The sequence below is a fragment of the Nerophis lumbriciformis genome, linkage group LG19 (genome assembly GCF_033978685.3).
Source record: "Nerophis lumbriciformis linkage group LG19, RoL_Nlum_v2.1, whole genome shotgun sequence".
NCBI lineage: Eukaryota > Metazoa > Chordata > Actinopteri > Syngnathiformes > Syngnathidae > Nerophis > Nerophis lumbriciformis.
Window position 1 is genome coordinate 41,507,475 of NC_084566.2, and position 19,881 is coordinate 41,527,355.

At 40.2% G+C, this 19,881-nt stretch overlaps 2 protein-coding genes across 3 annotated transcripts; one reads left to right on the forward strand and one right to left on the reverse strand.

Moving 5' to 3' along the window:
- The first annotated feature begins 3,069 nt into the window (after window positions 1-3,069).
- On the forward strand, window positions 3,070-8,918 carry myl12.2 (myosin, light chain 12, genome duplicate 2). 2 transcript variants are annotated; one of them, XM_061978759.1, is made up of 4 exons: window positions 3,070-3,163; window positions 3,632-3,841; window positions 6,369-6,530; window positions 8,459-8,918. In XM_061978759.1, the coding sequence occupies exons 1-4, from the start codon at window positions 3,082-3,084 to the stop codon at window positions 8,629-8,631; spliced, it is 627 nt and encodes a 208-aa protein (XP_061834743.1). In that variant the 5' UTR covers window positions 3,070-3,081; the 3' UTR covers window positions 8,632-8,918. The 2 variants fall into 2 exon arrangements, with proteins under 2 accessions (XP_061834743.1, XP_061834744.1); XM_061978760.1 differs by having other exon boundaries at window positions 3,096-3,163; window positions 3,617-3,841.
- bag1 (BCL2 associated athanogene 1) lies at window positions 8,868-18,503 on the reverse strand. The gene is made up of 7 exons (XM_061978758.1): window positions 18,338-18,503; window positions 17,854-17,982; window positions 12,411-12,493; window positions 12,232-12,345; window positions 12,047-12,154; window positions 9,504-9,566; window positions 8,868-9,436 (listed from the first exon to the last, which is right to left on the reverse strand). The coding sequence occupies exons 1-7, from the start codon at window positions 18,447-18,449 to the stop codon at window positions 9,347-9,349; spliced, it is 699 nt and encodes a 232-aa protein (XP_061834742.1). The 5' UTR covers window positions 18,450-18,503; the 3' UTR covers window positions 8,868-9,346.
- Between the last annotated feature and the right edge of the window lie 1,378 nt (window positions 18,504-19,881).

Consider the following 19,881-nt stretch of genomic DNA (forward strand, 5'->3'; position numbering starts at 1 on the left):
AATAATTAAAAAAAATTAAAAAATTGACTAGTGCCAAACCGAAAAATAATACTTATTTTTTATTGTCATCCTTGATGTTGAAAGTGCCTTGTTTTTTGTGTGAATTATAAATGTATGTTTGTTGTTAAATTTTCAAAAAATTAATAAATAAAAACTAGACTAGTGCCGAACCGAAAAATAATACTTCTTTTTTTGTTTTCTTCCTTGATGTTGAAAGTGCCTTGACTTTTGTGTGAATTATAAATGTATGTTTGTTGTTAAAAAAATAATAATAAAAAAACAAGTGCCGAACCGAAAAATAATACTTATTTTTTGTTTTCTTCCTTTATGTTGAAAGTGCCTTGTTTTTTGTGTGAATTATAAATGTATATTTGTTGTTAAAAAAATAAATAATAATAATAATAAAAAAACTAAAAAAAACTAGACGAGTGCCGAACCGAAAAAATAATACTTATTTTTTGTTTTCATCCTTGTTGTGCCTTGTTTTTTGTGTGAATTATAAATGTATGTTTGTTGTTAAAAAAATAATAATTAAAAAAATTAAAAAAATTGACTAGTGCCAAACCGAAAAATAATACTTATTTTTTATTGTCATCCTTGATGTTGAAAGTGCCTTGTTTTTTGTGTGAATTATAAATGTATGTTTGTTGTTAAATTTTTTTTAAATAAATAAATAAAAACTAGACTAGTGCCGAACCGAAAAATAATACTTATTTTTTTGTTTTCTTCCTTGATGTTGAAAGTGCCTTGACTTTTGTGTGAATTATAAATGTATGTTTGTTGTTAAAAAAAAAAAAAATAATAATAATAAAAAAAACAAAAAAACTAGACGAGTGCCGAACCGAAAAATAATACTTATTTTTTGTTTTCTTATTTTGATGTTGAATGTGCTCTGTGTTTTGTGTGAATCATAAATGTATGTTTGTTGTTATAAAAAAAAAAAAAAAAAAACTAGACTAGTGCCGAACCGAAAAATAATACTTACTGTTTTCATCCTTGATGTTGAAAGTGCCTTGTGTTTGGTGTGAATCATAAATGTATGTTTGTTGTTAAAAAAAATAATAATAATAATAATTACAAAAAAAAAAAACTAGACGAGTGCCGAACCAAAAAATAATACTTGTTTTTTTGTTTTCTTTCTTTGATGTTGAAAGTGCCTTGTTTTTCTGTGTGAATTATAAATGTATATTTGTTGTTAAAAAAAAAAAAAATAATAATAATAAAAAAACTAAAAAAAACTAGACGAGTGCCGAACCGAAAAAATAATACTTATTTTTTGTTTTCATCCTTGATGTTGAAAGTGCCTTGTTTTTTGTGTGAATTATAAATGTATGTTTGTTGTTGAAAAAATAATAATAATTAAAAAAATTAAAAAAATTGACTAGTGCCAAACCGAAAAATAATACTTATTTTTTATTGTCATCCTTGATGTTGAAAGTGCCTTGTTTTTTGTGTGAATTATAAATGTATGTTTGTTGTTAAATTTTTTTTAAATAAATAAATAAAAACTAGACTAGTGCCGAACCGAAAAATAATACTTATTTTTTTGTTTTCTTCCTTGATGTTGAAAGTGCCTTGACTTTTGTGTGAATTATAAATGTATGTTTGTTGTTAAAAAATAATAATAATAATAATAATAAAAAAACCAAAAAAACTAGACTAGTGCCGAACCGAAAAATAATACTTACTGTTTTCATCCTTGATGTTGAAAGTGTTTTGTGTGAATCATAAATGTATGTTTGTTGTTAAAAAAAATAAATAATAATAATAATTACAAAAAAAAAAAACTAGACGAGTGCCGAACCGAAAAATAATACTTACTTTTTGTTTTCTTTCTTTGATGTTGAAAGTGCCTTGTTTTTCTGTGTGAATTATAAATGTATATTTGTTGTTAAAAAAAAAAAATAATAATAATAATAAAAAAACTAAAAAAAACTAGACGAGTGCCGAACCGAAAAAATAATACTTATTTTTGATGTTGAAAGTGCCTTGACTTTTGTGTGAATTATAAATGTATGTGTCACATCGCGGTGAGGGAAGTCTTGTCTTGGTTTTTTCTGTCTTGTGATTTACATGTTTTATTTTGAAAAGCAACTCCTCTTGTTTCAGATCACGGGTCCTTCCTCTTGTGTCACCAGTCTGACGTCATTCCTGACCCTTGATTGTTTCCACCTGTTTCCCATTACCCTCATGTTCTTTATAAGCCCAAGCCTCCCCTTGTTCTGTGCCAGATTGTCTCGAGCTTTCGTGTCTGTCTTGCGTTCCATGTTCATGTTCATGCCTTGCCTTGTCCCACGTCTACGTCCTTGCTTCCTGAATATCCCACGCTGTAATTTTGATTTAACTTTTTCCTCCCTCAGAGCGACTTTTGTTATTCTACCTTTTTCTACCGCAGTGGTGAGTTATAATTTTTCCTTAAAGATTTTTTCCTCAAAGTTTGTTGAGTGATATTTTGTTTACATTGATTAGAGTAGTTAAGTTTTATAGTCTTTATTTTCTTCCTCCTGTTTGGAGCGTTTTTTGTTAAAGTTTTTTGATAACAGATACGGTGCTAATTATATCGTCCTTATTTTTGTATTCCTCCTTTTTGGAGTGATTTTCGGTTTTTCCCTTTTGGAACATTTTGTCGATAGTATTTTTGTATTTCATGGTATTTGAATTTACTCGGCTCTGGAGGCTTAAAGAGTATTTCAAAATAAAAGCTTTATTTGGAATCACCTCTCTGCATCTGAGTCCCTTCCTCCGTCCAAGCCTGACAGTATGTTTGTTGTTAAAAAAAATAATAATAAAAAAACTAGTGCCGAACCGAAAAATAATACTTATTTTGTTTTCTTCCTTTATGTTGAAAGTGCCTTGTTTTTTGTGTGAATTATAAATGTATGTTTGTTGTTAAAACATTAAAAAAAAAAAAAAAAAAGAGTGCCAAACCAAAAAACAATACTTCTTACTACTTGTTATTGGACAACAAAAACGATTTAAGCACTTGCCCATTAATCAACTTAATAAAGTAAAGAGTCTGAATGAAATGAACAGACTATTAAAGTGAACATTTCAGACTGGTGGGTACTTCCGGCGTCATTAATGATTGGTCCATTTCGGCACACACACGTCTCATCATCATCGCTAGCTGGGCTGCTGCTCTTTTTTTGGCGAACATTTCAAGGTATTTTAATTTTTTTGGGGGGCAATTATTTATAATCGTGTTGACATCACATTTGGTTAAAATAAGAGTGAGGCCGGTGAGTCAGCGGTAGTTAATGCTAGATGTCTGCTAGCCTAATCGCTGCTTAAGCTAGGTCACAGCATGACGCGAGCTAACGCGTAGAAGCGATACTTTGCATAGTTTGAAAAACAATAATGATACTTTAGCAATCGGATGTATTGAAAATTATTTAGGTTGTATTTAAAACGTATCCATCCATTTACTACCGCTTTGTCCCTTTCGGGGTCGCGAGGGGGGGTGGTTGCTGGAGCCTATCCCAGCTGCACACGGGCGGAAGGCGGGGTACACCCTGGACAAGTCGCGATCTCATCACAAATGACTCGGAAGTGTGATGCTATGCAAAAGGGAAACCATCGAGGCTACATGTCACCATTGTTGCGTTTGTGTGAAAAGTCTTGTATTTCCCAGGAGGAGAAGACCTACCAGCTGCCAACATGTCCAGCAAACGGGCCAAGGGGAAGAACACCAAGAAGCGTCCCCAACGCGCCACCTCCAATGTGTTCGCCATGTTCGACCAGTCTCAAATCCAGGAGTTCAAGGAGGCTTTTAACATGATCGACCAGAATCGGGACGGTTTCATCGACAAGGAAGACCTTCATGACATGCTTGCATCATTAGGTAAAGCATTAAAATAAATATATATATATATATATATATATATATATATATATATATTAGAGATGCGCGGTTTGCGGGCACAACCGCGGATCGGGCAGATGAAATTTTAAAAAATTAGATTTTATCCGCGGGTCGGGTCGGGCGGTTGAAATAAAAAAAAATTAGATTTTAAATAGATTCAGGCGGGTGGCAGTTAAACCAATTCGGAAATATATATACCGGTACATAGTTAAATGTTGTTACCCACATACGAAAAACGAGCATAGCAACGGGGTCCGGGACCGAGGCCCCTTCCCCCGAGAGGGCCCCACCGGGAGCCGTAGCTGAGGCGATCCGCGAGAAGGGCCCGACGCACGTCCAGGGTCACCACCGCGCCCACCGCACCGACACCCCGCCTCGTCCGCCTTCGCCGCGGCCGGCGTCACGCGCAGCAGGTAAGCAGCTTACCTGCCCGCCACCCCCGTGGCCGGGGGCTCGTAACAGGGGTCACTCCGCGCGCTCCGCCCGCGCAGCTTACCTGCCCGCCACCCCTGTTGCCGGGGGCGCGTAACACGGGTCACTCCGCGCGCAGTGCGCTCACGAAAGGGGTGGGGCTCACCCTGGTTGATATAGACAGCAGGGCGGTGGCCATGGAAGTCGGAACCCGCTAAGGAGTGTGTAACAACCCACCTGCCGAATCAACTAGCCCTGAAAATGGATGGTGCTGGAGCGTCGGGCCCATACCCGGCCGTCGCCGGCAGCGAGACGCGCTTGGAGGTGCGCTCAGCGCGGCTCCCATATGATTGCGCACTGGTGTGCGTCTGGGTCGTGACAGCGTGGCACGCGAATGTCTGTGCTGCATTGGATCAGTCTCCTTTCTTTAACAGGCAAAAGCTTTATAACCTCACTAATGCCTTGCATCGTCTATATTAGATATATAACAACGGGCGGGTGCGGTTCTGATCAAATGTTACATCGGGTGGATGGCGGATGGTTGACGACTTTCTGATGCGGTTGCGGATGAAATAATTGCCTATCCGCGCATCTCTAGTATATATATATATATATATATATATATATATATATATATATATAAATAAATGATAAATGGGTTGTACTTGTATAGCGCTTTTCTACCTTCAAGGTACTCAAAGCGCTTTGACACTACTTCCACATTTACCCATTCACACACACATTCACACACTGATGGAGGGAGCTGCCATGCAAGGCCCCAACCAGCACCCATCAGGAGCAAGGGTGAAGTGTCTTGCTCAGGACACAACGGACATGACGAGGTTGGTACTAGGTGGGGATTGAACCAGGGACCCTCGGGTCGCGCACGGCCACTCTTCCACTGCGCCACGCCGTCCCTCATATATATATATGTATATATATATTAGGGGTGTAACGGTACACAAAAAATTTTCGGTTCGGTACGTACCTCGGTTTAGAGGTCACGGTTCGGTTCATTTTCGATACAGTAAGAAAACAACAAAATATAAATTTTTGGGTTATTTATTTACCAAATTTGCAAAATCTTCCACCAAAAATATTTTTCTTAGTGTAATATTTGATGTGAAGTAATGGGAACCTTGGATAGGTCAATAATTCATAATAACATTGATTTTGATTCAATATTATGTTTTGAGCAATGACAGTTTGAAAGAGAAAAAAAACAGCTTTGTTTTATTAGTCAACATTGAAACTTTTTCTAAATTACATTTAACCTTCAAGCTTTTTTATTTCACTTTAGTTATGTTTTTGTTTTTTTAATAGTATTTTTTAGAATGTGCCGTGAAAGGTGAGTGTCCCTAAGAAAAGTAATTGAAGCTTAGAGAAGGCTATGCAGAACGAAACTACAGCTGAACCGGCTAAAAAGTAAACAAAAACAGACTGCTGGACGACAGCAAAGACTTACTGTGGAGCAAAGACAATGTACATTCGAACATGACATGACAATCGACAATGTCCACACGAAGAAGGATAAAAACAACTGAAATATTCTTGATTGCTAAAACAAAGCAGGTGTGGGGAATTATCGCTCAAAGGAAGACATGAAACTGCTACAGGAAAATACCAAATAAAGAGAAAAAGCCACCAAAATAAGAGCACAAGACAAGAAGTAAAACACTACATACAGGAAAACAGCAAAAAAGTCCAAATAAGTCAGGGTGTGATGTGACAGGTGGTGACAGTACACCTACTTTGAGACAAGAGCTATATTGATGCATGCTTGGCTATGCTTTAAAGTCATATCCAACAATTGTGACAACGATTTTTTTACTGTCAACTGAGGTTAATTTTTTAATGATTTCTGCTGGCGGTGTGCCTCCGCATTTTTTCAACACAAAAAATGTGCCTTGGCTCAAAAAGGTTGAAAAACACTGGGCTATTTCATCCCTACAAGCCTGTTTCGCAGCTTTTAGGGATGAAATAGCCTCTGTGTTTTTATATATATATATATATATATATATATATATATATATATACATACACACACTTTTTTTTTTTGCTCTAATAGCCTGTGACGTTTGATCCCCCCCCCCAGGTAAAAACCCCATGGAAGATTACCTGGAGGCAATGATGAACGAAGCCCCGGGTCCAATCAACTTCACCATGTTCTTGACCATGTTCGGCGAGAAGCTGAATGGCACCGACCCAGAGGATGTGATTCGTAACGCCTTTGCATGCTTTGATGAAGAGGGAACAGGTGAGTCAACAACACACAGAAGGGTGACAAACGTGTGCACAACTTTACACAAACACTACTTTGAGTTTGTTTATTTAGAACATGCAAGCATACAACATGGTGCATCACAATTTGCAGTTTCTCTTTTCAACATGTTGGAAAAGGAGTAGGAAGAAGCAGAGCTTATTTAATCCTACCCCCTTTTCTTTTACATAACAGTTGCTAAAACTTTAAATTTATTCACAATATTCTCCATAAGTAATCACAATAAAAATTAAAGCTGCAAGCAGCGTTGGTCGGGCCCGCGTATTTGGCAGGTGCTAGTACTAAGTGTCCCAATACTTTTGTCCAGTTTTAGTCCTAAGTGTCCCAATACTTTTGTCAAGTAGTTGCCATAAGTGTCCCAATACTTTTGTCCAGTGTAAGTGTCCCAATACTTTTGTCCAGTGGTATTCGTAAGTGTCCCAATATTTTTTTCCAGTGTAAGTGTCCCAATACTTTTGTTCAGTTTTCGTCATAAGTGTCCCAATACTTTTGTCTACTTGTAGTCCGAATTGTCCCAATACTTTTGTTTAGTGTACCTACCTTGTCTGCGTTGTGTGGGCACGCTGGTGCTTCCTGCTTTTAAGCAGCCTTCTTGAAAAAAAAGCAGCATCAGCGCAGCGGCTCTTTGAAGGGTCATAAAATCAAAACCGGAGCCGGTATTAAAACTCTTTCGATAACTTTTAATCAAAAGGGTTCCATCTCTCTCCTGTGTTAGTTTGAAGCCGAAACGACAAACACGCTCAGAGGAGATAATGTTTGAAGAAAGGTGACCGGTTTTTACAAAAATGTTGTGTTGAAGGGGGAATAGCAAACTTCCTGTAGATTTTTGCTGGGGGTTGTCAATTTATGAAATGTAGGTCTAAGTGAGACCTACGGAAAGGTTTTAGTTTCATGTCTCTCCGACCTTCCCAGTGGGATTTACAGGCAGTTTTGTCATTTGTCTTCTTCCGAGGAGCAGTTTTTTGTCGGTTTTATTCAAAAATTGCTCTAGAGCTCAATTTTGAGATTTGGGGTTAGGTTTTTTTTGTAGATCGCAATGTTTGCCAGTCCTGATGTGTGCGTTCAGTTTGGTGAGTTTTGAAGCATGTTAAGGGGGTCAAATTAAAGCTCAAAAAGGCAAAAGTGACTGATTTTACTAAAATTTAGTGTTGAAGGGGGAATAGCAAACTTCCTGTAGATTTTTGGCCGAGGAAATAAATGAATAAAATTTAAGTCTAAGTGAGACCTACATAGAGGTTTTTGTTTCATGTCTCTACGACATTCGTACTGGGAGTTAGAAAAAGTTTACTTTGTAGGGGGCGCTAGAGCGCAATTTTGAGTTTTGGGGTTTGTTTTTTTTACCAAAGAGTTTTGTTCGAGTTTATTTATGTGTGCGTCAAATTTGGTGAGTTTTGAAGCATGTTAAGGGGGTCAAAGTACCGCGCAAAGCTGCGGAATAAGAAAGAATAATAATAAAACCTTACAAATTCAATAGGTCCTTATGTCCCATTGCATGCGGGCCCTAATAAATCAAGAATAGTGAACAACAGGCTGAATAAGTGTACGTTATATGAGGCATAAATAACCAACTGGTATGTTAACGTAACATATTATGGTAAGAGTCATTCAAATAACTATAACATATAGAACATGCTATACGTTTACCAAACAATCTGTCACTCCTAATCGCTAAATCCCATATCTTATACGTCTAGTCTCTTACGTGAATGAGATCAATAATATTATAATGTGTTAATCATTTCACACAAGTCGCTCCTGAGTATAAGTCGGCCAAACTATGAAAAAAACTGCCACTTATGGTCCGAAAAATACGGTACCTGTTTGAAATGATAGGTTGCTGATATACATGAATTGCTTATTGTACTGAACCGAACCTAACCTGTGGGTCTGTCCTCGATCCGCAGGCCTGATCCAGGAGGAGTTCCTCCGCGAGCTTCTCACAACCATGGGTGACAGGTTCTCAGACGAGGAAGTGGACGAGCTCTTCCGTGAGGCCCCCATCGACAAAAAAGGCAACTTTAACTACGTGGCGTTCACACGTATCCTAAAGCATGGCGCCAAGGACAAGGACGATTAGTGGTGCTCCTCGATGGTCTTTGTCTCATGTTTTGTAGCTGACTGGAAAGGTTAAATGTTACTTGGCTTCCACTGCTCCTCCTCCTCTTCTTGGAGCTCATTTGCACATCACTAAGGAACTGTTAAACTTGAATACATGTATTAATTAAATGTGACTGAATTTTGCATTGCTCTCGTAATATTTTTTAGTTGCAAACGACATGTTCTGAAGATAATATGAATAAAAAAGGAAGCTGCTGCTGTCATTGTTTTTAATAAAATATCCACATACATGTGTGGACAAGATCATGTTCCTCGTTCATTTACTGGCTCTGTGGCACAAGGGCTACTAGATAACTACACTAAAGAAGTGAGGTTGTCGGTTCCGGTCCCGTCAGAGCCGCATTATGTATCAGGTGACGAAATCTACAAAGTCCCAAAAGTCTAAACATACAGTAGCAGACCTGCCAACATTGAAGAAAATGCGGTTAATGACAGACAACAAGCTAAGTGGTTAAATTGCAGCGCTCTGATTGGTTGAAAGCTTTTCATTCCACCAATGGACAAATTGCTGTGGCTGAAGTTGGATCTGAAACTGGCATAATGCAACCAAATGGTGAAAAATGTGTTCCAAGTTAGCAGGTCTGTAGCAGGCTGTCATGTCACTAACAATAAATAGAGGACAACCTTTCTGTACACAACAGTTACTCACAGAGCAACACTTCTAGACACCTTGTTTAATCCACCACAGCCAGATTTTTGGACTGGATCTTTGTCAGGTGGTCTGATATGCAAGCCTCTATCTTGTCACACTGCGCCAGGAAGTCCTGAAAACAGCATTTTGTCATATTGTTGTTGGGGCTGGGCACAATAAAAAGACAAAAAAAAACTAACCTGCACTGTCTTTACGAGGCCTTTTTTCTTCATTTTGCAGTCATTGAAGTTTTCCGGGACGCTCTGTTGACAATAAGACAGCTTGCGATGTGATGAACAAACAAAAATACATCAAATAAGCACACCTTTTGGATTGGGAACTGTTGTCTTATGACTTTGTTTAAAATTTTACAGCTTTGTTTATTTAAAACAACAAAGCTTACTAATGTCCCAACAGTAGGGGTGTAACGGTACGTGTATTTGTATTGAACCGTTTCAGTACGGGGGTTCCGGTTCGGTTCGGAGGTGTACCGAACGAGTTTCCACACGGACATATTAAGTAGCGTACCGCACGTTGTGTAAACAATGCACAACACACGGCATGCTTTGATTGATTGATAGAAGCTTTTATTAGTAGGTTGCACAGTACAGTACATATCCCGTATAATTGACCACTAAATGGTAACACCCCAATACGTTTTTCAACTTGTTTAAGTCGGGGTCCACTTAAATCAATTCATGCAGCTAACGGGCTAGGATAGACTGACCCATACCTGCCAACTTTTGAAATCAGAAAAACCTAGTAGCCAGGGTCCAGGGGCCGCAAGCCCCGGTAGGTCCAGGACAAAGTCCTGGTGGGGGGTTCAGGCCGACGCAAAATGATTATTAGCATTCAGACAGGTTAAAATGTTGCTAAAACCATCACTTTTCTATCAGTCACAGTGACTTTTCAAAACAAAAATATTACAGCAAAAATCATATGGGTTGATTGACATGTTTATTCTGTAAGCTAACTTCAATAGTTTGAAATTATTTTGACAGTTAATGCCAGTTATCCTGTCAACCTTTCACAAGACTTCAATTTGTTAATTGAAAGTACAAACAGTATAAACACTTTTTACAGTAAACAAATGGTAAAACAGTACTAAACAATTCCATAAAAAAAAAAATTGGTGTCATTATTAACTTTCTGTCCAAGCTTGTATAATCTACTGCCTTGTTCAATTGTAAAAAATATTCTGTGCCTAAAATTCACATTTCTATCACAATTATCATACTGTAAACATGGTAAGCTAACTTCATTAAAATTAATAGTCCTGTCAATAGCATGGAATTACAATTCAAATGTAGTTTTTTTGTAAGCCTTTCAAAAGAATTCAAAATATGAAAAATTCATGAAAATTAATTGAAGCCATCAGACACTTGAAAAGTGGCACATCACATCTCTAATGTAATCATTTGAACTTTTCAACAGAAATAGCACTGCAAAAATATTAAGGACATACTTCTGTATTTTGGTAGTTATGCTGTCAACATTTAACAAGATTTCTTCAACTTGGACTTGAAAGCATAAATAGTATAAACACTTTGAACAGTATAACAGTACTAAACAATTCCAATAGATAACATTGGTGTCATTACCTTTTTGTGGCTAAAATACAAATTTATTCTATCAGATCGAAATATCGAACACAAATGGGGTACAGTTTTACATCGTCATAATCGGTGCTGCCGTCAGTCGACATGCTAAATGGTTCCGTCTTCATGACATCGGCGATACTTTTTGAGGATTCTGTTCCAAGACACTGAATAATGTTTGATGTTTTGGTTCGACCACATCCATATTTTTTGGCGATTTTCGAATCGGGAAACATTTTCCGAAATAACTGTCCCATGTGATCAGCCAGTGCGATTGAAAGTCCATGCTCAATTATTGCCTCCGTAAATAAAACTTCGGCATTTATCACATCCAAAGAATCTGTTTGGGCGACGAAAAACGTTGAAAGCCACCCGAACGCCTCCCTAGGAAGGTGTTTCGGGCACGTCCGACCGGTAGGAGGCCACGGGGAAGACCCAGGACACGCTGGGAAGACTATCTCTCCCGGCTGGCCTGGGAACGCCTCGGGATGCCCCGGGAGGAGCTGGACGAAGTGGCTGGGGAGAGGGAAGTCTGGGCTTCCCTGCTTAAGCTGCTGCCCCCGCGACCCGACCTCGGATAAGCGGAAGAAGATGGATGGATGGATGGATGGACCAACAACAAATTAAATGTTGTGGTGGTCATTGCTCATTAATACACAATAAGGTAAATATTGAGTCCACAGCGGCTGTGGTTGCTCCTTCAGGAAACACTACAAAATTGCAATTCACACGTCAGCCCCCACAGAAGAGGTATGAAAAATCAAGACGCCGTCTGAGGAGACGCAAGCTACGTGATGCAGGAGCATATTTCAGCTTTAAGCGAACACCATTTGCATTGTCACTTGGTTAATTAAAGGGAATGTTGTGTTGTGTGTACATTTGGCAGAGGTTACCTTCTTTTTACACTTAGAAATGAAACAAAACTGCACATTTTAAGGCAAGATTTGATCGTGTTATTGTTTTATATCTTAATATTAACTTACTTTTACATTGTATGTTAACATAAGTTACTGAATTTTACACAGTTAAGTAAAGATTTAACTCTGGAACGGATTAATTTCTATTATTTTAATGGAAAAAATTGATTTTAAAACAAACTTTGTACTGTCACAGTGTATATTATAGTGTGGATGGAAAAGTCTTACCAGGGCATCTAACTGCTCCAGAATCTTCATGAACTGCTCGGCTGCTATTTTCACCCGGTGGTCCAGCTTTCCAAGCGCCTCCTCCTGCAGGTCTTTGGCCAGAAAGCCCTGACGGCGAAACAAGCACACAGACTTATAAAGTCACGATGCGATGCAGGGAAACGCAGCGTAAGAACCGTGTTTACATTCTTGAGTCCAGCCAACTCCCCGTCCACCTTTTCTAGCTTTTTAGCAGTGTGCTCCACAGACTTCTCGATGTCTTTCAGCTTCTTCAGCTCGGCTTCCTCCTCGGGACTGTTCTGTTTTGGAAATTGTCGTCAGTGCATGTTGATCGAACACAAACTACACTTTTTAAATGCCTCACCCTCTTTCCGATCATCATGAGTTTGCAACCGCTTTTGATTCCGTAGCCGGACAAAGTCTGCTCCATGTCCTTGAGCGACTTCCCTAAAAGAAGGAACACCGCGACAATTCACAATAAATCCATTGAACTAGGGCTGGGCGATATATGGAATATACTGGATATATCGCGGGTTTGTCTCTGTGCGATATAGAAAATGACTATATGGTGATATTGGAGTATACGTTCTCACGCACTTGCTTTTAGCTGCGGGCATTACACTACAGGCTCTCCTCACTCTTTCTTGTCTCTCCTTCTCACAGAGACATAAAACAAGCGCACCTTCTTACATACATCACATACTGTCACGCATACAACGTCACACGCTCCCGCGGAGCAGAGAAGTAGCAGCATGGGTAAAGTTAGCTGTGGTGCGAGTGGTAATACGAGCGAAAGAAGGTGCGAATCTGGTAACAAATGAAGGAAGAATTAATTCCCAAGAAAAACAGCAGGGGGTCCATCGTCTGGCGGTGGTTTGGCTTCAAGCGGTAAGATGTTGAACATCCATCCATCCATCCATCTTCTTCCGCTTATCCGAGGTCGGGTCGCGGGGGCAGCAGCTTAAGCAGGGAAGCCCAGACTTCCCTCTCCCCAGCCACTTCGTCCAGCTCCTCCCGGGGGATCCCGAGGCGTTCCCAGGCCAGCCGGGAGAGATAGTCTTCCCAACGTGTCCTGGGTCTTCCCTGTGGCCTCCTACCGGTCGGACGTGCCCGAAACACCTTCCTAGGGAGGCGTTCGAGTGGCATCCTGACCAGATGCCCGAACCACCTCATCTGGCTCCTCTCGATGTGGAGGAGCAGCGGCTTTACTTTGAGCTCCCCCCGGATGACAGAGCTTCTCACCCTATCTCTAAGGGAGAGCCCCGCCACTCGGCGGAGGAAACTCATTTCGGCCGCTTGTACCCGTGATCTTGTCCTTTCGGTCATGACCCAAAGCTCATGACCATAGGTGAGGATGGGAACGTAGATCGACCGGTAAATCGAGAGCTTTGCCTTCCGGTTCAGCTCCTTCTTCACCACAACGGATCGATACAGCGTCCGCATTACTGAAGACGCCGCACCGATCCGCCTGTCGATCTCACGATCCACTCTTCCCTCACTCGTGAACAAGACTCCGAGGTACTTGAACTCCTCCACTTGGGGCAAGATCTCCTCCCCAACCCGGAGATGGCACTCCACCCTTTTCCGGGAGAGAACCATGGACTCGGACTTGGAGGTGCTGATTCCCATCCCAGTCGCTTCACACTCGGCTGCGAACCGGTCCAGTGAGAGCTGAAGATCTTGGCCGGAGGAAGCCATCAGGACCACATCATCTGCAAATAGCAGAGACCTAATCCTGCAGCCACCAAACCAGATCCCCTCAACGCCCTGACTGCGCCTAGAAATTCTGTCCATAAGGGTTATGAACAGAATCGGTGACAAAGGGCAGCCTTGGCGGAGTCCAACCCTCACTGGAAACGTGTCCGACTTACTGCCGGCAATGCGGACCAAGCTCTGACACTGATCATACAGGGAGCGAACTGCCACAATCAGACAGTCCGTCACCCCATACTCTCTGAGCACTCCCCACAGGACTTCCCGGGGTACACGGTCGAATGCCTTCTCCAAGTCCACAAAGCACATGTAGACTGGTTGGGCAAACTCCCATGCACCCTCAAGGACCCTGCCGAGAGTATAGAGCAGGTCCACAGTTCCACGACCAGGATGAAAACCACACTGTTCCTCCTGAATCCGAGGTTCGACTATCCGGCGTAGCCTCCTCTCCAGTACACCTGAATAGACCTTACCGGGAAGGCTGAGGAGTGTGATCCCACGATAGTTGGAACACACCCTCCGGTTCCCCTTCTTAAAGAGAGGAACCACCACCCCGGTCTGCCAATCCAGAGGTACCGCCCCCGATGTCCACGCGATGTTGCAGAGTCTTGTCAACCAAGACAGCCCCACAACATCCAGAGCCTTAAGGAACTCCGGGCGGATCTCATCCACCCCCGGGGCCTTGCCACCGAGGAGCTTTTTAACTACCTCGGCAACCTCAGCCCCAGAAATAGGAGAGCCCACCACAGATTCCCCAGGCCCTGCTTCCTCATAGGAAGACGTGCTGGTAGGATTGAGGAGGTCTTCGAAGTATTCCCTCCACCGATCCACAACATCCGCAGTCGAGGTCAGCAGAGCACCATCCCCACCATGAACAGACAACCGTAATATGTCAAGTATGCGGCAAAAGCGTTGCTACTAAAAGTAGCATTACTGCTAATGGGTAGCATCGTTTGAAAAGTCACCCGCTAGAGAATGAAGAGTGCTTGAAACTCTGCATGTCAACATCTGCGGCCGGTGCCACACCCACAAAATGCCCAAGCAACCATTTCCAGATCAACACTATGAAACAAATAGTCAACAACAAAAGGAGATAACGTCCGCAGGAACCCACCACATAGTGCAGGTATGTGATTTGACCACAATGAAAAGGACTGAAAAAATTTCCGGGGGTCTGGGGGACGCCCCCCGAAGCTCCTGGTTTTTCACCAAAAATGCTAAAATTAACAAAGACAGCACCATTTGAAGAAAATATTTGAGTGTTTAAAGACACGAAAACATCATTAATAGAACATACCTTGCTTCAAGTTGTTTCATATGTTTTTGGCGTTTCGCATGTACTTCCAAAGTCTTGAAACCTCGTGATCCATAGTCAACATTATCATGACACCACGTGCACAAAACCTTTCCGGGACGATCGATTTTCCGAATAAAATCACCGAACAAAGTCGTAACTTCCTTCTTCCCAACAGTATCAGTGATTTCCCTTTCCATCCAGTCCCATCGAAACTTATTTTTGACATGTTTATCAATTTCTTTTACCCGTAAAGCGTCCTTTCTCTCGAGAACCGACATCGTTTACATATGGAAAATGGCGGTAATAACCATTATGAATGATGACGTTATTAACGTCGTCATTCATAACAGACGTCCTGATTGGTCACAAGGAACACATCGACCAATCAACTACGGCGTAATATAAACTACGTCTCGAATCTTGATTTAGGGTCGGAAAAAAAAAAACGGAAAAACGGGAGATAATTTTTTTTTTTCCCGAGATTAAAAAAGACGGAATTCCGACTTTAGACGGAAAAATCACATGCCTGATAGTGAAGGACATACACTATTTGATTTCCTATTATGCAGCTCATTTTTATTTGACACTTATTGAAATATCTTGTGTGACATCATGCACAAAAGTGCACTTTATTTGTTTATAACTGTTGTAGTGGCGTTCTGTACAAAAAGCGCACTTTAATTTAGTGTTGTTTTGATATGTCATCTTAGTGACATCATGCACAAAAGTGCACTAATAGCTTGTTTTTGTTTGTGCCACTGCTTCATAACTGTTTAATAAATACACTTTTGCTAAATTGACTTAGTTGTGGTTTCTCTCTCTGCATGAAAGTTTAAAAGTAGCATGTATTAATGCAGTATGAAGAAGAATGTTTTAATGTAGACACATAGAACAGAGGTGGGACCAAGTCATTGTTTTGCAAGTCACAAGTAAGTCTCAAGTCTTTGCCCTCAAGTCCGAGTCAAGTCCCGAGTCAAGACAGGCAAGCCCCGAGTCAAGTCCAAAGTCAAGACTGGAAAGTCTCAAGTCAAGTCCTAAGTCCTGCATTTTGAGTTTTGAGTCCTTTCAAGTCCTTTTAACCACAGACTAATATATTAACACAGATTGTGTATGCTTTTCAAACGCTGTATTTATTTATTAAAACAAGTGCATTTTAAATTGCAGGAAAGAAAATTGTGCTGACATTGCACTTTATAATAGCACTATTAACCAGTCATTTTAAACATTAACTCATTCCTTTACAGAACAAACACATTGAAAAATAAAGTGCAAATGTACTTATTTGTACAAAAGTGTTAACATTGAAAAAACATGACATATACGTGAACATAACAAAAAAGTTGTACTTTTTATATGTCAGGGCCCTATGCTGCATTGCATTTGCAAAAGACCAAATTAGCCAAGAGTCTGTCAGTCATTTGTGCACGATGGGGGCGTAGTATGATGCCACCATGGCTGAAAACTCGCTCCACTGGAGCACTGGAGGCAGGCACTGCAAAGACTCTCATGGCCACTCGGAACAGTGAAGGAAGAGTCTTCATGTTCAATGCCCAGAACAAAAGGGGGGAGAGAGTTTTTTGGGGTTGGTGCACTACTTGTAAGTGTATCTTGTGTTTTTTATGTTGATTTAATTAAAAAAAGAAAAAAAAAAAAAATATTTCTTGTGCGGCCCGATACCAATCGATCCACGGACCAGTACCGGGCCGCGGCCCGGTGGTTGGGGACCACTGAGGTAAACAACCAACAGTATGTCAGAAAGCTAGCTAAAACGGTACACATATTCATAATATAGTATACATTTTAACTGACCTTTATTTGACTATTTTTGTCTTTTTTTAGGTGGCTAAAATACGCGGTGCTGCTGACCGTCGTCTAACGTTACGTGTGATATATTGACTAACGTAACCCTGCTTAAAAAAAAATCACTGAACAAAAAGTATGAATAAGGTAGTGAACTGCAACAGATTCCCGTGTTTGCAATAACGTTATAACGTTAGCAGTGAGTTTACAGCCTCACTGATTTAACTACACAGCAAATAAAAGTCACGTTACTTAGCCAATAAACGTTATCTTACATTCAAAACTTAGCCTTCTTTGTGCAACTTCAAATGCCGGACGAAGTTGGAAGTTGTTGCCTCTCCATCAGTAATTTTCGAACCGCATGTGTTGCATACTGCAAACCGTTTTGTGTTGACCACCTCGTAATTTTTATACCCAAACAAAATTATTTTAGGTATCATTTTTTGTTCACTGGCGTGTGGTTTGGACATGTCTTCTTCGTTGGTTGTCCTGCAATTTGATTGGATGAATGCTGTGTGATGAAAACAAAGTAGATCTAATTTGATTGGCTGTTGTACTGAGAGCACACCAGCTGACACACGCAACGCTGATAGACAAGTACACAATGAAAAATACGGAGCGCTCCCGAATAACTTTTTCATCTTTGGGTTTTGGGGAAAGTAGCAAGTCATGTCAATTCAAAAGGCTCAAGTCCAAGTGAAGTCACAAGTCATTGATGTTAAAGTCTAAGTCGAGTTGCAAGTCTTTTTACATTTTGTCAAGTCGAGTCTAAAGTCATCAAATTCATGACTCGAGTCTGACTCGAGTCCAAGTCATGTGACTCGAGTCCACACCTCTGACATAGAATCATCATACTGCTGTGATTATATGCATCAAGTGTTCATTCAAGGCTAAGGCAAAATTATCCAGGTATATATGGTGTATCGTGACATGGCCTAAAAATATGGAGATATTAATAAAAGGCCATATTGAACCCTGCATTGAACCTTTGAAATACCTTTGAAGATGAGTTTCTGCGAGGCTGCAGGGACTCCAGTAGCCTGAGTGAGACTATCTGACAGGTCTTGGACAGTTGGACTCTTGCCATCTTCCTGACTTGTCACAGTGATGCTGTGCTTCGTGGAACCTGTGGGCAAAGAAGCAATGTCATGATTACCAAACTATATTGCACATTAAAACAAAACCAAAAAAAATTGTTTTATTTTTTTTAAACGCCTGTACACTCGAGGATAGTGGCCATTTGCTAAAGATATAGAAGAGTACTATCAACGTTACAAAGATGCTTTCTTCCTCCTGGTCCTTAACTAAATGAAAATGTGGCCATTAGAAGGATTTAATGGGAGCTTCTGGTGTGAAGTCTTGTTGTGGCTATAGCTCACATGCTAGCTAGCTAGCGAGACATTGCCGGTGATTTGTTTTGAGGCATAAAATAAACATTTCTATCGGATATATTCCAAATTATTAAAACGCCAAAGTGTTACCGTAAGCAACGGTCACGGTTAAAGATTCCTCGGACATTTTAAATGAGTTTCTTAGATTAACCGAAGCATGGAGACCACGGCTAGCATCTAACAGCAAGCTAATTTCTACCATAGACTATCTTATAAGTAGACGCAGCATTGGCGGCTGTGACGCGAGAAATTGGGCCGCCATCTTGAAGTGGTGATGAGGAACCGGCGAGCAGCCTAAACTGACAAGTTGACAGGTAGAAAACAAAGATGGTGTTCAGTAGGGGTGTGGGAAAAAATCGATTCGAATTCGAATCGCGATTCTCACGTGGTGCGATTCAGAATTGATTCTCATTTTTAAAAAATCGATTAAAAAAATATATACAGTGGGGCAAAAAAGTATTTAGTCAGCCACCAATTGTGCAAGTTCTCCCACTTAAAATGATGACAGAGGTCTGTAATTTTCATCATAGGTACACTTCAACTGTGAGAGACAGAATGTAAAACAAAAATCCAGGAATTCACATTGTAGGATTTTAAAAGAATTTATTTGTAAATTATGGTGGAAAATAAGTATTTGGTCAATAACAAAAATTCAACTCAATATTTTGTAATATAACCTTTGTTGGCAATAACAGAGGTCAAATGATTACTATAGGTCTTTACCAGGTTTGCACACACAGTAGCTGGTATTTTGGCCCATTCCTCCATGCAGATTTTTTCGAGAGCAGTGATGTTTTGGGGCTGTCGCCGAGCAACACGGACTTTCAACTCCCTCCACAGATTTTCTATGGGGTTGAGGTCTGGAGACTGGCTAGGCCACTCCAGGACTTTCAAATGCTTCTTACAGAGCCACTCCTTCGTTGCCCGGGCGGTGTGTTTGGGATCATTGTCATGCTGGAAGACCCAGCCACGTTTCATCTTCAAAGCTCTCACTGATGGAAGGAGGTTTTGGCAGACCTCTGTCATCATTTTAAGTGGGAGAACTTGCACAATCGGTGGCTGACTAAATACTTTTTTGCCCCACTGTATATATATTTAAAAAAAAATAATAATAATTTTTTTGAATTACTCAATCCAACAAAACAATACACAGCAATACCATAACAATGCAATCCAATTCCAAAAGCAAACCCGACCCAGCAACACTCAGAACTGCAATAAACAGAGCAATTGAGAGGAGACACAAACACGACACAGAACAAACCAAAATCAGTGAAACAAAAATGAATATTATCAACAACAGTATCAATATTAGTTACAATTTCAACATAGCAGTGATTAAAAATCCCTCATTGACATTATCATTAGACATTTATAAAAAAAACAATAGTGTCACAGTGGCTTACACTTGCATCGCATCTCATAAGCTTGACAACACACTGTGTCCAATATTTTCACAAAGATAAAATAAGTCATATTTTTGGTTCATTTAATAGTTAAAACAAATGTACATTATTGCAATCAGTTGATAAAACATTGTCCTTTACAATTATAAAAGCTTTTTACAAAAATCTACTACCCTGCATGTCAGCAGACTGGGGTAGATCCTGCTGAAATCCTATGTATTGAATGAA